Genomic DNA, 17906 nt, shown 5'->3' with positions numbered 1-17906 from the left:
TGACATTTATGACATTTATGACATTTATGACATTTATGACATTTATGACATTTATGACATTTATGACATTTATGACATTTATGACATTTATGACATTTATGACAATTATGACATTTATGACATTTATGACATTTATGACATTTATGACATTTATGACATTTATGACATTTATGACATATATGATATTTATGACATATATGATATTTATGACATTTATGACATTTATGACATTTATGACATTTATGACATTTATGACATTTATGACATTTATGACATATATGAAATTTATGACATTTATGACAATTTTGACATTTATGACATTTATGACATTTTGTGACATTTGTGACATTTGTGACATTTATGACATTTATGACATTTATGACATTTATGACATTTATGACATTTATGACATTTATGACATTTATGACATTTATGACATTTATGACATTTATGACATTTATGACATTTATGACATTTATGACATTTATGACATTTATGACATTTATGACATTTATGACATTTATGACATTTATGACATTTATGACATTTATGACATTTATGACATTTATGACATTTATGACATTTATGACATTTATGACATTTATGACATTTATGACATTTATGACATTTATGACATTTATGACATTTATGACAATTATGACATTTATGACATTTATGACATTTTGTGACATTTGTGACATTTGTGACATTTATGAAATTTGCGACATTTATGACATTTGCGACATTTGTGGCATTTTTGACCCTTGTGATATTTATGGCAGTTACGACATTTATGACATTTATGACATTAATGACATTTATGATATCAATGACATTTATGACATCAATGACATTTATGACATTTATGACATTTATGACATTTTTGACATTTATGACATTTATGACATTTATGACATTTATGACATTTATGACTGTTACGTAATATGTGAAATTTGCTTTTTCGACCAGTTGCGCGTATACCGTCTGCATGCTACCAACGCTGTTACCATGCACGACGTTGACACAAACACAGTTTCAGCTAATTTAGCTATAAAAAGGCAAGCGCAAATATACGAGAACTGTCAGTACCGCAAAATCAGTGAGTGTTGTTATTACGTGCAAGCGCGAAGAGCTAAAAGTGTATTAATAAAATTTAACTTACCGACAAGTGTTGTAATACTCACCTGTGATCCTCCTCAACGAGCGTACCTGTAAAAAAGCGCGTGAAAAACCCTTACCCCGGAACTTGTGGCCGTGTGAAACGGATAGTGACGCCGGTGAGAAATTTTCGTTTAGTGAAACATAGCTGGTGCCGTGACCAGGATTTCTGATTTCTGGTGACTTTGCACGATCGCGATCGCCATCGCTTTTCGACGCGTCATTTTTTCCTGCCGTTTCATTGTCGGGTGCCATCGTTGATGGTGTTCAATTGTTTCTGGTTCGCCATCGAGGAATACATTGCCGCTGGGGCAAATCCGCCATCGTTTCGTGCCGTCACAAAGGATTTGAAGTCATTTTTATACAAGGCTCATTTAATTTGGGCAGAAGGTGAGTTTCTGTCCAAAATTTTTCTGCGCATCCCCGGGTACGCTTTAGATTTGCGTGTTTTTTTTCTGCTTTTTCTTCGGTTCGAGTTTTTTGGAATTTTTTGCGGTGGCACACGGCCGGCAAACGACAATACTACGCCATCGATCAACCTGCGAGATTTGGATCAACGTTCCTGTGATTCATTACGAAGTTTTTTGGAAAAGTTCTTCCAGTTAGATTGGACGCAAGGTCCATTTGCAGCTCTTCGGCCTGCAGTGCCATTTTTCTCAGAGATTTCCTTTGGAAAATTGTTCCCGCCCGTCATCGACTGGACGCAAGGTCCATCTATCATCGCCCGGCCTACAGCGCCATTTTGCTTGCCATACGGAGGCATTGTTACGACCGCTTGCCTCTTGCCATTGTTGCAGACCTGCTTTGTGTGCCGGTTTCTTTGGAGCATCGGATTGGCGCACTACTTTCGGTTCAATTTTCGTTGCACTGGGTGTGCTTTTTGTTCCTGCTTTTCTTGATATTTTCAAGGCACTACTTGCCTTGGAAAAGGTGAGTACCTTTCCAAGTTGCTACTGTCCTGTGTCCGGGTCTACCGTGGTTGTTTTTTTCGATTATTTTCGCAGTTTTGTTCATCATCTTTGTTGCTGATTTCATCAACTGGGGCGGAAAATGGCGGACGGCCAGCGAATAAATCTGCTGACGACAAAGCGAGCGACGATGATTGCAGCACTGGGTCGGGCTGAGGCATTCCTGGTGGGCTACAGTGACCAACGAGACGCTCCGCAGGTACCGTTGAGGCTCGAGTACATAAACAACATCTGGGCTACCCTAAATGAAGTGCAAGCGGAGCTGGAGGCATACGCAGATACTGATGAAGGTATGGCAGTGCATGAAATAGTCCGCGCTGACTTTGAGTCGCGACTTTTTGCAATAAAAGCATCTTTAATCACTAAATTGCCTCCTCTTCCTGTTAACCCCGCATACCCTCAACCCCCGCATGTTTCTACTGCACTCTCTGGTATAAAACTGCCGACTATTTCGCTTCCGGAGTTCGATGGGGATTATCAGCAATGGTTGACTTTTCACGACACTTTCTTGGCATTGATACACAACAACGCTGATGTTCCACCCATACAAAAATTTCACTATTTAAGGGCAGCCGTCAAGGGGGAGGCTGCTCAGTTGATTGAGTCTATCGCTATTAGTTCCGCTAATTACGAGTTGGCTTGGCGCACATTAGAGGGCAGGTATTCAAATGATTATCTTCTGAAGAAGCGACATTTGCAGGCTTTGTTCGATATTCCGCGTGTTCAAAAGGAGTCCGCTGCTGCATTGCACGGTTTGGTCGACGAGTTTGAGCGACATACGAAGATTCTACACCAGCTTGGGGAACCAACGGACGAGTGGAGTACCATATTGGAGCATTTGTTGTGCACGCGATTGCACAACGATTCTTTGAGAGCATGGGAGGAGCATGCTTCTACTGTAGAAAATCCAAATTTTCAATGTTTAGTTGATTTTTTGCAGCGGCGTATTCGGGTTCTTGAATCGATATCCGTCAACGATCATGCCCCTGGAAGTCAGACCACTCCGAGCACCAACCAGGCTGCTAATTTCAACCGAAGGCAATCCCAATTTCGGCTCTCGTCAAATGCGTCCACCGCTATTGCATCCTACAAGTGTCCAGCGTGCAACGGCAATCATTATATCGCAAGGTGCGCAAAATTCATGCAGCAATCCGTCAGCGAGCGTAAGCAGTTGGTGAGCAGAAAGCGGCTGTGCCACAACTGCTTGAAGGGGAACCATTTGGTCGCTAGTTGTCCGTGTGAGCTCAACTGCAGGAAGTGTAACCAGCGTCATCACACTCTTCTGCATTTAGAGCAATCTGGCAACATTCAACGTTCCGGTAAGGATTCTGCCTCTCGCTCAGCCAATCCCGCTAGCTCGACTACACAATCTGCCTCGACCTCTCTAGGCAATTCCATAGAGCAAACATCTGTTCCTGCTACGGAGATAGTACCAGTTGTTGAAACCAGCGCGCCAGTCCAGCAGCTTGCTGAAAACGTTTTTCTTCTAACGGTCGTCGTCAACGTCATTGATGCGTATGGGCATGCGCATCCCGCGCGCGCTTTGTTGGACAGCGCGTCTCAGCCAAACTTGATTTCCAACCGATTGGCCCGCATTCTTCGTTTGAAGCGGAAGTCCGTTAACATCACCGTTCAAGGGGCTGGACAGATGTCGAAAATGATCCAGGAATCGTTATTTGCCACTATAACTTCCCGGAAGCGGAACTTTTCCTGCGGCGTAGAGTTCTTGATCATGGACAAGGTAACTGCAGACCTTCCTGCGCAATTCGTATCAACAGCTGAGTGGAATCTACCTACCGATATCTTTCTCGCTGATCCTGCTTTTAACAAAAGTCAGCCGGTAGACATGGTAATCGGTGTTAAACATTTTTACAGTTTCTTCCCGTCTTCAGCTCGCATGCAGCTGCGTGAAAATTTACCTCTGCTGGTGGATAGCGTTTTCGGCTGGGTTGTAGCTGGGTCGGCTGGCTTAGCATCGTCGACATCCCAGCAACCTTCGTGCAGCGTAGTGGCCGTGTCGATGATAACGCTAGAGGAAAGTGTCGAGCGCTTTTGGAAGACAGAGGATCTGGCCACCACTGACAACTATTCAGTCGAGGAGCGGCGATGCGAATCTTTCTTTACGTCGACGGTCGCGAGAACCCATGAAGGACGATACATGGTTCGTCTACCTCGCAAGCCAGATTTCGCCATCATGCTAGGAGAGTCTGAGGCAACCGCTCGACGTCGTTTCGAGCTTTTGGAGCGCCGTTTGCAACGAGACCCTGATCTGAAGGCAGAGTACCACAAGTTTATGAGGGAATACCTCGATCTCGGACACATGAAGCCGGTCAAACCGAGAAGCAGTGACGACACGGATTGCTACTACCTTCCCCACCATCCCGTTTTCAAGGATTCAAGCACGACGACTAAGGTTCGGGTCGTGTTTGACGGATCGGCGAAAACCTCTACTGGCTTCTCTTTGAACGAATCCCTCTGCGTTGGCCCTGTGGTTCAGGATGAGTTGATTGACACAATTCTACGGTTTCGAACCTACCCGATAGCCCTTGTCGGTGACATCGCTAAAATGTATCGGCAAGTATTGGTACATCCCGATGATACTTCTTTGCAGCGCATTCTGTGGCGTTTCTCTGCTGATGATCCCATTCAGATCTACGAGCTTCTGACGGTCACCTACGGGCTCACTCCTTCCTCGTTCCTCGCCACTCGTACGCTTCAGCAGTTAGCGGATGACGAAGGAGAGCCGTACCCATTCGGCAGTAAAGCGTTGCGTAAGAATTTTTATGTAGACGACTTCATCGGTGGTGCGCAGACGGTCGAAGAAGCCAGCAAGCTTCGTACAGAGCTAAGCGAGTTGTTGGCAAAGGGTGGATTCGATCTGCGAAAATGGACGTCGAACCGGCTCGAAGTGCTGAAAGGATTGCGAGAGGATCAAATAGGCACGCAGTCTACGATAGAATTCGCTCCCCACGAAACCATTAAAGCGTTAGGCATCAATTGGGAGCCGAACGAGGATTTTCTGCGTTTTGATTCCCAGGTACCACCCAGCGATCACGTTTTAACGAAACGGTCCATTTTGTCTACGATTGCTAAGCTTTTCGATCTGTTGGGTCTTATTGCTCCCGTTGTAGTGAGGGCAAAAATTGTTATGCAGGAACTATGGCTGCTGTCATGTGGTTGGGATGATCCGGTCCCCGATAATCTACAGAAAAGATGGGAAAAATACCAACTGGAGCTGCCCAAAATTTCTGCCTATCGCATCGCCCGTTATGCCCTTCTACCTAATTCTACAGTGCAGCTACACACCTTCGCTGATGCCTCCGAATCTGCTTACGGTGCGTGCACATACGCCCGCTGCGAAGATCCACAGGGGATCGTACGGATACAGCTTCTTGCCTCTAAGTCCCGAGTCGCTCCGCTGAAGCGGTTAACTATCGCCCGTCTTGAGCTGTGCGCTGCGGTTCTGGCTGCGCATCTGCATCACAGGATAAAGCGTGCGATTGACATCGGTATTTGTTCGTCATATTTTTGGTCCGATTCATCCGTCACTCTCGAATGGCTTCGATCACCACCGAATCGCTGGCAAACGTTTGTTGGAAATCGCGTTTCAGAGGTTCAGCATTTCACTCATGGCTATCGCTGGAACCATATAGCAGGCACCGAAAACCCGGCCGATCTGGTCTCGCGCGGAATGTCCGTAGAAGAGTTCCTGAACAGTGCGCTGTGGAGTCAGGGTCCCAGCTGGCTAACATTACCGTGTAAAAGCTGGCCTATCTCGAACCCAGATAATGTTTCCGAGGATATTCTCGAAATCCGACAGGTCGTCGCAGCAGTTAATTCGACCTCAACGGTCAACCCGCTCTTTCTTCGATGCTCGTCGTATACTCGCTTGCTGCATGTTGTTGGATATTGCCTTCGCTTCATTTTGAATAACCGTGCCAAGACTAGAACACAGCCTCTCCCAAGCCCGAATCCAGTGCAGCGCTACCTTTCAGTGGAACAGCTTGCCCAAACCAGAAACATGTTGATTCAGCTAGCCCAAAGCGACGGCTTCCCCGCTGAGCTGAAGGACTTAAGAGAAGGAAGGTCAGTAGATAAGCGCTCCAAAATACGCCGGCTTAATCCATTCCTAGACCCAGAGGGGGTATTGAGGGTTGGAGGGCGACTCAACTTATCTCAACTGCCCTATCAAGCGAAACATCCTGCCTTACTTCCCAGCTTTCATCCTTTCTCCCTGCTAATTGCCCAACATTATCATCACCAAATGTTTCACGCCGGAGGACGGCTTCTACTAAGTGCCATTCGCGAAGAATTTTGGCCGCTGCAAGGCCGCAAGCTCGCTCACAACACAGTTCGTCGATGCTTCCGCTGCACTCGCCTCGATCCGGTACCTGCGCAACAACGAATCGGCCAATTACCTGCGCACAGATTAATCCCGAGCCGTCCATTTAGTGTTACGGGTGTCGATTATGCTGGACCGTTCTACTTGAAGCCGATACACAAACGGGCTGCACCTGCAAAAGCGTATCTGTGCCTCTTCATTTGCTTCGCAACAAAAGCGGTTCACTTAGAGCTAGTCAGTGATTTATCAACGCCAGGTTTCCTGCTAGCATTAAGGCGATTTATTGCTCGACGCGGTCGCCCTGCCCACATTCACTCAGACAACGGCAAAAATTTTGAAGGAGCCAAGAACGACTTGAACGAGCTTTTTGCCATGCTGCGAAAAAGTGAGGAGAATGAAAAAATAGCTTCAACGTGCGCTGCAGAAGGTATCACATGGCATCTAACACCACCAAAAGCACCGCACTTCGGCGGTCTCTGGGAGGCGGCCGTGAAAGTGGCCAAGAAGCATTTGTACCGTCAACTCGGTTCATCTCGTGTGTCATTTGAAGATTTGTCCACTATTCTGGCCCAAATTGAAGCGCTGATGAATTCTCGACCCCTGCTTCCAATGTCAGACGACCCGAACGATTTGGCTGCGCTCACGCCCGCTCATTTCCTGATCGGTTCCAGTATGCTGGCCCTGCCCGACCCAGATCATCAACATATTCCCGTGAATCGGCTGGACCACTTTCAAAAATTGCAGTTGCACGTCCAGAAATTTTGGAGTCACTGGCGCACCGAATATCTGCAAGAACTGCAAAGGGACACAACGATGAATCCCCGGAATCACACGTTGCTGCCTGGCAGATTAGTTGTAGTCGTCGATGAGCTTCAGCCACCCATTCGTTGGCCATTGGCACGCATCGTCACCACTTCCCCCGGCCCAGACGGTTTGACGAGGGTTGTTTCGCTTCGCACCGCTCGTGGAATCATCACACGCCCCATCACAAAAATCTGTTTGCTTCCGGATCACACTGCTGCTGTTGCTGAAGGAGATGAAGCTGAGTAACTGTTCTTAGTGTTATGCAAAATCTTATTGTTACGTGTTAGATTGTTAGTAATAGTCCATTGTTCAATTGTAATGTAAAAATGTTAACTGTAGCTGTAGATTTGTTATTATTGAAATTGTAATTTCAAGGAGGCGGCGATGTTACGTAATATGTGAAATTTGCTTTTTCGACCAGTTGCGCGAATACCGTCTGCATGCTACCAACGCTGTTACCATGCACGACATTGACACAAACACAGTTTCAGCTAATTTAGCTATAAAAAGGCAAGCGCAAATATACGAGAACTGTCAGTACCGCAAAATCAGTGTTGTTGTTCCACATTAGTTCAAAGTGAAGTGAATAAAGCAAATAAAGTTAAAAGTGACGGAGTTAGCGTCGTTAAGCCTTTTTAAACGAAACAATGACATTTATGACATTTATGACATTTATGACATTTATGTCATTTATGACATTTATGACATTAATGACATTTATGACATTTATGATATTAATGACATTTATGATATTAATGACATTTATGATATTAATGACATTTATGACATTAATGACATTTATGACATTTATGACATTTATGACATTTATGACATTTATGACATTTATGACATTTATGACATTTATGACATTTATGACATTTATTACATTTATGACATTTATGACATTTATGACATTTATGACATTTATGACATTTATGACATTTATGACATTTATGACATTTATGACATTTATGACATTAATGACATTTATGACATTTATGACATTTATGACAATTATGACATTTATGACATTTATGACATTTTGTGACATTTGTGACATTTGTGACATTTATGACATTTGCGACATTTATGACATTTATGACATTTATGACATATATGATATTTATGACATATATGATATTTATGACATTTATGACATTTATGACATTTGACATTTATGACATTTATGACATTTATGACATTTATGACATTTATGTCATTTATGACATTTATGACAATTATGACATTTATGACATTTATGACATTTTGTGACATTTGTGACATTTGTGACATTTATGACATTTGCGACATTTATGACATTTGCGACATTTGTGACATTTGTGAGACTTGTGACATTTGTGACACTTGTGACATTTATGACAGTTACGACATTTATGACATTTATGACATTTATGACATTAATGACATTTATGATATTAATGACATTTATGACATTTATGACATTTATGACATTTATGACATTTATGACAATTATGACATTTATGACATTTATGACATTTATGACATTTATGACATTTATGACATTTATGACATTTATGACATTTATGACATTCATGACATTTATGACATTTATGACAATTATGACATTTATGACATTTATGACATTTTGTGACATTTGTGACTTTTGTGACATTTATGAAATTTGCGACATTTATGACATTTGCGACATTTGTGGCATTTTTGACACTTGTGATATTTATGGCAGTTACGACATTTATAATATCAATGACATTTATGACATCAATGACATTTATGGCATTTATGACATCAATGACATTTATGACATTTATGACATTTATGACATTTATGACATTTTTGACATTTATGACATTTATGACATTTATGACATTTATGACATTTATGACATTTATGACATTTATGACATTTATGACATTTATGACATTTATGACATTTATGACATTTATGACATTTATGACATTTATGACATTTATGACATCTATGACATTTATGACATTTATGACATTTATGACATTTATGACATTTATGACATTTATGACATTTATGATATTTATTACATTTATGACATTTATGACATTTATGACATTTTTGACATTTATGACATTTATGACATTTATGACATTTATGACATTTATGACATTTATGACATTTATGACATTTATGACATTTTGTGACATTTATGACATTTGTGACATTTATGACATTTGCGACAATTATGACATTTATGACATTTATGACATTTTGTGACATTTGTGACATTTGTGACATTTATGACATTTGCGACATTTATGACATTTATGACATTTATGACATATATGATATTTATGACATATATGATATTAATAACATTTATGACATTTATGACATTTATGACATTTGACATTTATGACATTTATGACATTTATGTCATTTATGACATTTATGACAATTATGACATTTATGACATTTATGACATTTATGACATTTATGACATTTATGACATATATGACATTTATGACATTTATGACAATTATGACATTTATGACATTTATGACATTTATGACATTTTGTGACATTTGTGACATTTGTGACATTTATGACATTTGCGACAATTATGACATTTATGACATTTATGACATTTTGTGACATTTGTGACATTTGTGACATTTATGACATTTGCGACATTTATGACATTTATGACATATATGATATTTATGACATATATGATATTTATGACATTTATGACATTTATGACATTTATGACATTTGACATTTATGACATTTATGACATTTATGACATTTATGTCATTTATGACATTTATGACTATTATGACATTTATGACATTTATGACATTTTGTGACATTTGTGACATTTGTGACATTTATGACATTTGCGACATTTATGACATTTGCGACATTTGTGACATTTGTGACACTTGTGACATTTATGACACTTGTGACATTTATGACAGTTACGACATTTATGACATTTATGACATTTATGACATTAATGACATTTATGATATTATTGTTTATGACATTGTTTATGACATTTATGACATTTATGACATTTGTGACATTAATGACATTTATGACATTAATGATATTAATGACATTAATGACATTTATGACATTTTTGACATTTATAACATTTATGACATTTAAAACATTTATGACATTTATGACATTTATGACACTTATGACATTTATGACACTTATGACATTAATGACATTAATGACATTAATGACATTAATAACATTATTGACATTAATGACATTAATGACATTAATGACATTAATGACATTAATGACATTTATTACATTAATGACATGAATGACATGAATGACATGAATGACATTAATGACATCAATGACATTAATGACATTTATGACATTTATGACATTTATGACATTTTTGACATTTATGACATTTATGACATTTATGACATTTATGACATTAATGACATTTATGACATTTATGATATTAATGACATTTATGATATTAATGACATTTATGACATTTATGACATTTATGACATTTATGACATTTATGACATTTATGACATTTATGACATTTATGAAATTTATGACATTCATGACATTTATGACATTTATGACATTTATGACATTTATGACATTTATGACATTTATGACATTTATGACATTTATGACATTTATGACATTTATGACATTTATGACATTTATGACATTTATGACATTTATGACAATTATGACATTTATGACATTTATGACATTTTGTGACATTTGTGACATTTGTGACATTTATGACATTTGCGACATTTATGACATTTATGACATATATTATATTTATGACATATATGATATTTATGACATTTATGACATTTATGACATTTATGACATTTGACATTTATGACATTTATGACATTTATGACATTTATGTCATTTATGACATTTATGACAATTATGACATTTATGACATTTATGACATTTTGTGACATTTGTGACATTTATGACATTTGCGACATTTATGACATTTGCGACATTTGTGACATTTGTGACACTTGTGACATTTGTGACACTTGTGACATTTATGACAGTTACGACATTTGTGACATTTATGACATTTATGATATTAATTACATTAAGGATATTAATGACATTTATGACATTTATGACATTTATGACATTTATGACATTTATGACAATTATGACATTTATGACATTTATGACATTTATGACATTTATGACAATTATGACATTTATGACATTTTGTGACATTTGTGACATTTGTGACATTTATGAAATTTGCGACATTTATGACATTTGCGACATTTGTGGCATTTTTGACACTTGTGATATTTATGGCAGTTACGACATTTATGACATTTATGACATTAATGACATTTATGACATTTATGACATTTATGACATTTATGACATTTGTGACATTTATAACATTTATGACATTTTTGACATTTATTACATTTATGACATTTATGACATTTATGACATTTATGACATTAATGACATTTATGACATTTATGACATTTATGACATTTATGACATTTATGACATTTATGACATTTATGACATTTATGACATTTATGACATTTATGACATTTATGACATTTATGACATTTATGACATTTATGACATTTATGACATTTATGACAATTATGACATTTATGACATTTATGACATTTATGACATTTTGTGACATTTGTGACATTTGTGACATTTATGACATTTGCGACATTTATGACATTTATGACATTTATGACATATATGATTTTTATGACATATATGATATTTATGATATTTATGACATTTATGACATTTATGACATTTATGACATTTGACATTTATGGCATTTATGACATTTGTGACATTTATGACATTTATGTCATTTATGACATTTATGACAATTCTGACATTTATGACATTTATGACATTTTGTGACATTTGTGACATTTGTGACATTTATGACTGTTGCGACATTTAGACATTTGCGACATTTGTGACATTTGTGACACTTGTGACATTTGTGACACTTGTGACATTTATGACAGTTACGACATTTATGACATTTATGACATTTATGACATTAACGACATTTATGATATTAATGACATTTATGACATTTATGACATTTATGACATTTATGACATTTATGACATTTATGACATTTATGACATTTATGACATTTATGACATTTATGGCATTTATGACATTTATGACATTTATGACATTTATGACATTTATGACATTTATGACATATATGACATTTATGACATTTATGACATTTATGACATTTATGACATTTATGACATTTATGACATTTGTGACATTAATGACATTTATGACATTAATGATATTAATGACATTAATGACATTTATGACATTTTTGACATTTATAACATTTATGACATTTAAAACATTTATGACATTTATGACATTCATGACACTTATGACATTTATGACACTTATGACATTAATGACATTAATGAAATTAATGACATTAATAACATTATTGACATTAATGACATTAATGACATTAATGACATTAATGACATTAATGACATTAATGACATTAATGACATCAATGACATGAATGACATGAATGACATGAATGACATTAATGACATTAATGACATTAATGACATTAATGACATTTATGACATTAATGACATTTATGACATTAATGACATTAATGACATTTATGACATTAATGGCATTAATGGCAATAATGACATCAATGACATTTATGACATTTATGACATATATGACATTTATGACATTTATGACAATTATGACATTTATGACATGTATGACATTTATGACATTTATGACATTAATGACATATATGACATTTATGACATTTATGACATTTATGATATTAATGACATTTATGACATTAATGACATTTATGACATTTATGACATTTATGACATTTATGACATTTGTGACATTAATGACATTTATGACATTAATGATATTAATGACATTTATGACATTTATGACATTCATGACATTTATAACATTAATGACATTTATGACATTTATGACATTAATGACATTAATGACATTAATGACATTAATGACATTAATGACATTAATGACATTAATGACATTAATGACATTAATGACATTAATGACATTAATGACATTTATGACATTAATGACATTAATGGCATTAATGGCATTAATGACATCAATGACATCAATGACATTTATGACATTTATGACATATATGACATTTATGACATTTATGACAATTATGACATTTATGACAATTATGACATTTATGACAATTATGACATTTATGACAATTATGACATTTATGACATTTATGACATTTATGACATTTATGACATTTATGACATTTATGACATTCATGACATTTATGACATTTATGACATTTATGACATTTATGACATTTATGACATTTATGACATTTATGACATTTATGACGTTTATGACATTTATGACATTTATGACATTTATGACATTTATGACATTTATGACATTTATGTCATTTATGACATTTATGACATTTATGACATTAATGACATTAATGACATTAATGACATTAATGACATTAATGACATTAATGACATTTATGACATTAATGGCATTAATGGCAATAATGACATCAATGACATTTATGACATTTATGACATATATGACATTTATGACATTTATGACAATTATGACATTTATGACGTATATGACATTTATGACATTTATGACATTTATGACATTTATGACATTTATGACATTTATGACATTTATGATATTAATGACATTTATGACATTAATGACATTTATGACATTTATGACATTTATGACATTTGTGACATTAATGACATTTATGACATTAATGACATTTATGACATTTATGACATTCATGACATTTATAACATTAATGACATTTATGACATTAATGACATTAATGACATTAATGACATTAATGACATTAATGACATTAATGACATTAATGACATTAATGACATTAATGACATTTATGACATTAATGACATTAATGGCATTAATGGCATTAATGACATCAATGACATCAATGACATTTATGACATTTATGACATATATGACATTTATGACATTTATGACAATTATGACATTTATGACAATTATGACATTTATGACATTTATGACATTTATGACATTTATGACATTTATGACATTTATGACATTCATGACATTTATGACATTTATGACATTTATGACATTTATGACATTTATGACATTTATGACATTTATGACATTTATGACATTTATGACATTTATGACGTTTATGACATTTATGACATTTATGACATTTATGACATTTATGACATTTATGACATTTATGACATTTATGACATTTATGACATTTATAACATTTATGACATTTATGACATTTATGACATTTATGACATTTATGACATTAATGACATTAATGACATTAATGACATTAATGACATTTATGACATTTATGACATTAATGACATTTATGACATTTATGACATTTATGACATTTATGACATTTATGACATTTATGACATTTATGACATTTATGACATTTATGACATTTATGACATTTATGACATTTATGACATTAATGACATTAATGACATTTTTGTCATTTATGACATTTATGACATTTATGACATTTATGACATTTATGACATTTATGACATTTATGACATTTATGACATTTATGACATTTATGACATTTATGACATTTATGACATTTATGACATTTATGACATTTATGACATATATGACATTTATGACATTTATGACATTTATGACATTTATGACATTTATGACATTTATGACATTTATGACATTTATGACATTTATGACATTTATGACATTTATGACATTTATGACATTTATGACATTTATGACATTTATGACATTTATGACATTTATGACATTTATGACATTTATGACATTTATGACATTTCTGACATTTATGACATTTATGACATTTATGACGTTTATGAATTTCATGACATATATGACATTTTTATGACTTCCCATATAATCGTTTCAATGTAATTTTTAACGGGTTTTGCAGAATGAGGCCTAGCGTTGTCATGCAGGGAAATCACTTTTCGTGTTCCTTCTCGTATTCTGACCGTTTTTTTTACGCCGTACTCGACTCAATCGCATCAATTGAAGTGGGAACCTTTTCCCCGTGAACATTTTTGACGGTTTCAACTACTCATAATTTAAAAGACCGACCTGACCCTACCCAAAATAGAGCCTAACCTTTACAGCGTATTTATCGATCGAGCCGACAACGTAGAAGCATGACTGTGCGGTCCTCGAGACGTTATTTGCTTTAAGTTGTTCTAATAAAACAATTTTACACATCCCACATCACGATGCGATGGAGAAAACCCTTCCTTTTGGCCGCTGGCGCAGTTATTCTCTGGCAAAAAAACGACGTCTTTTGACTGCAAATCATAAGTATCCCAGGTTTCTTGTTTTAGAATCATTCTTCGCGCATGCACTCGCTTGGAAATGGCTTTACGGTTAACTCCTCATAACAAAGCAAGCATTTTCTTTGTTTGACATGAACCATCATCGAGTAGACCCTAACATTCAGCGTTTTCGAAGGTATCTGGCTTTTTTTTCACGCGTACAGTCGTCAATATCGAAATTACCGCCTCCAAAGCGGCGGAAGCAATTTTTTTAACTCTCGATACGCTGCATCCGCCATTCTCCTTGAATGGAGAGTAACACTTCCCGCAAACGAAGATTGTTTGGTACAAAATTAGACTTTTAACACAATTTAAATTATATGCCGCCACAATGAATTCACCAACATGTCAAAGCGATTCGTTTACCATATGTGTCAGCTTGGTTTATCAAGTTTTTGATATGTAAAAATCGACCAGCAGTTACTGCTGGGGCAATCTATTTATAAACAGTGAGAACTTAATTGCACACCCTAAATCAATTGTTGCTTGACGATATTTTTTAATATTTAGACATATCTGATATTTCTAAAAGTTTTCTATTTTTTGGATATATTTGACGTTTTGTGATATTAATTTTCATCGTACTGTTCGAAATTGCAAAAATTTCATTAAACAATAATCAGAAAATTACACAGAGCTTTTGAATTTAAGTTAAAAAGATACAATACAATTCCATTCCCGTTACCCTATTTACGTTCTCGTCATTATTTGGTATTATTTGGTTCATCAATGGGAAAACACGCGTGGTGAACTAAACTCCTTTCATTTAGTTAATGTCATTAGCTCGAATAAAAGAGGTTCATGCGCATTTTGCAGCAAACAAGTTTGGCTATCGATTTGCTGGACTGAAGTGACCCAAATTTTGTTCGTAGCATTTTTGAGATGATCAACATTTTTTGACAAAGTTATTAATTCTATCATAGAGTGTCACTGCAGGCAGGTACGTGTGTCTTATTCTTTTCGACAGTACGTCTAAACTAAGTAATTCTTTTCATCTCCGTTCATCATGTCATCTCAATAGTCTGTGAGTCGGATTATTGCTTTTTGTCTAATGAATTGTGAATGAACACGGTATAAGGTTACCTGTGTATGATGTCCTCTTAGAGAAAACCATTACTGTCTAGTAGGATACGATATAAATGGACCTCGTAGTTTGTGGAATTTCACCTTCTCCCAAAGATGTGGCTATAGAAACTAATCTGAGCAAGTGAACTCCCAATTTTGCCATGCTACCGGAACGAGTAAAAGAGCAACTGATCATACTGAAAAGGGTTTATATATCCAACACTGAATGTTTCGTCGAAAGAGGCTCAGCGGCAACATGAGAGTTTTTAATTTTCAGATTCAAAGGAATATGGCCGAAATTGATTCTTCCTTTATAGCTGTATAACGTACCCAACACGAGAGACCTGTAACTCGTATGAAGCTTTTACACTAGCCTAGAATAGCACATATGAGTGCAACTGCGGAGGCAGTTTTAGGACGCGAAATGAAAAATGCTTCATTTTAATGAAGACTGTATTGTGTTTTTCGTTTCATTTTTTACTTTTTAGTTGCGTACTCGTTGCCCCTGATGTGAAGTAACGATATATCTACTTTCTCTGTACCATTAATGAACGTATTTTGCGCATAGACTGTCGTTTTTTTTTCGCTAAAGCTGCTCAGTTTGTAATACGCTTCCGTTTCATCATTCGACTAAAGGCACAGACTATTGGGTAATCTGTTTCTCGTTTCGCAATTTCGCCATGCGTGTAGAAGCTTCAGAGGGCTTCGAAAATACTTGCGTCCTAGGCATCATTAGGCTGGACTGGCGACTGAAGAGAACGGCAATGGACTATTGAAAAGTTGTTAGAGTACTATGCTAATAAACGCAAAGCCGGGATACCTTTTAACCTTTGCCGAAATTTTAATAACACTTCTGTTCGTTTGGGATAGGTTTAAATAGCTTTCGTCCAAATTTAATTTTTGTTTGAAATATTGTTATATCCAAGCGATGGTAGTATTTATTATCAAAAACAAACCGTTCTGAAATATTTGGTGTAAGAAAATAAAACTCGCTAGGATCATTCTCTGGATTGAATATCTGGTGTGGTGACATATCGACGTGTATTCTGTAATTAAATATGTTCCGCAGAGTAACTAACAACGTATTCCACATTCCAACGATGTCCTCGCTACTCA

The 17906-nt window shown here is 35.7% G+C and overlaps 1 protein-coding gene across 1 annotated transcript; it reads left to right on the top strand.

Moving 5' to 3' along the window:
• Positions 1-2208: 2208 nt before the first annotated feature.
• LOC129717295 (uncharacterized) lies at positions 2209-7518 on the top strand. The gene has a single exon (XM_055667160.1). The coding sequence runs from the start codon at positions 2209-2211 to the stop codon at positions 7516-7518; it is 5310 nt and encodes a 1769-aa protein (XP_055523135.1).
• Positions 7519-17906: the final 10388 nt, after the last annotated feature.

Source organism: Wyeomyia smithii, chromosome 1 (genome assembly GCF_029784165.1).
Source record: "Wyeomyia smithii strain HCP4-BCI-WySm-NY-G18 chromosome 1, ASM2978416v1, whole genome shotgun sequence".
NCBI lineage: Eukaryota > Metazoa > Arthropoda > Insecta > Diptera > Culicidae > Wyeomyia > Wyeomyia smithii.
The sequence above is the reverse complement of the archived record's forward strand: the minus strand, read 5'-3'. Positions and strand labels throughout refer to the sequence as shown.

Coding starts and splice junctions, on each gene's coding strand:
- LOC129717295 (XM_055667160.1), top strand. CDS start 2,209: ATGGCGGACGGCCAGCGAATAAATCTGCTGACGACAAAGCGAGCGACG.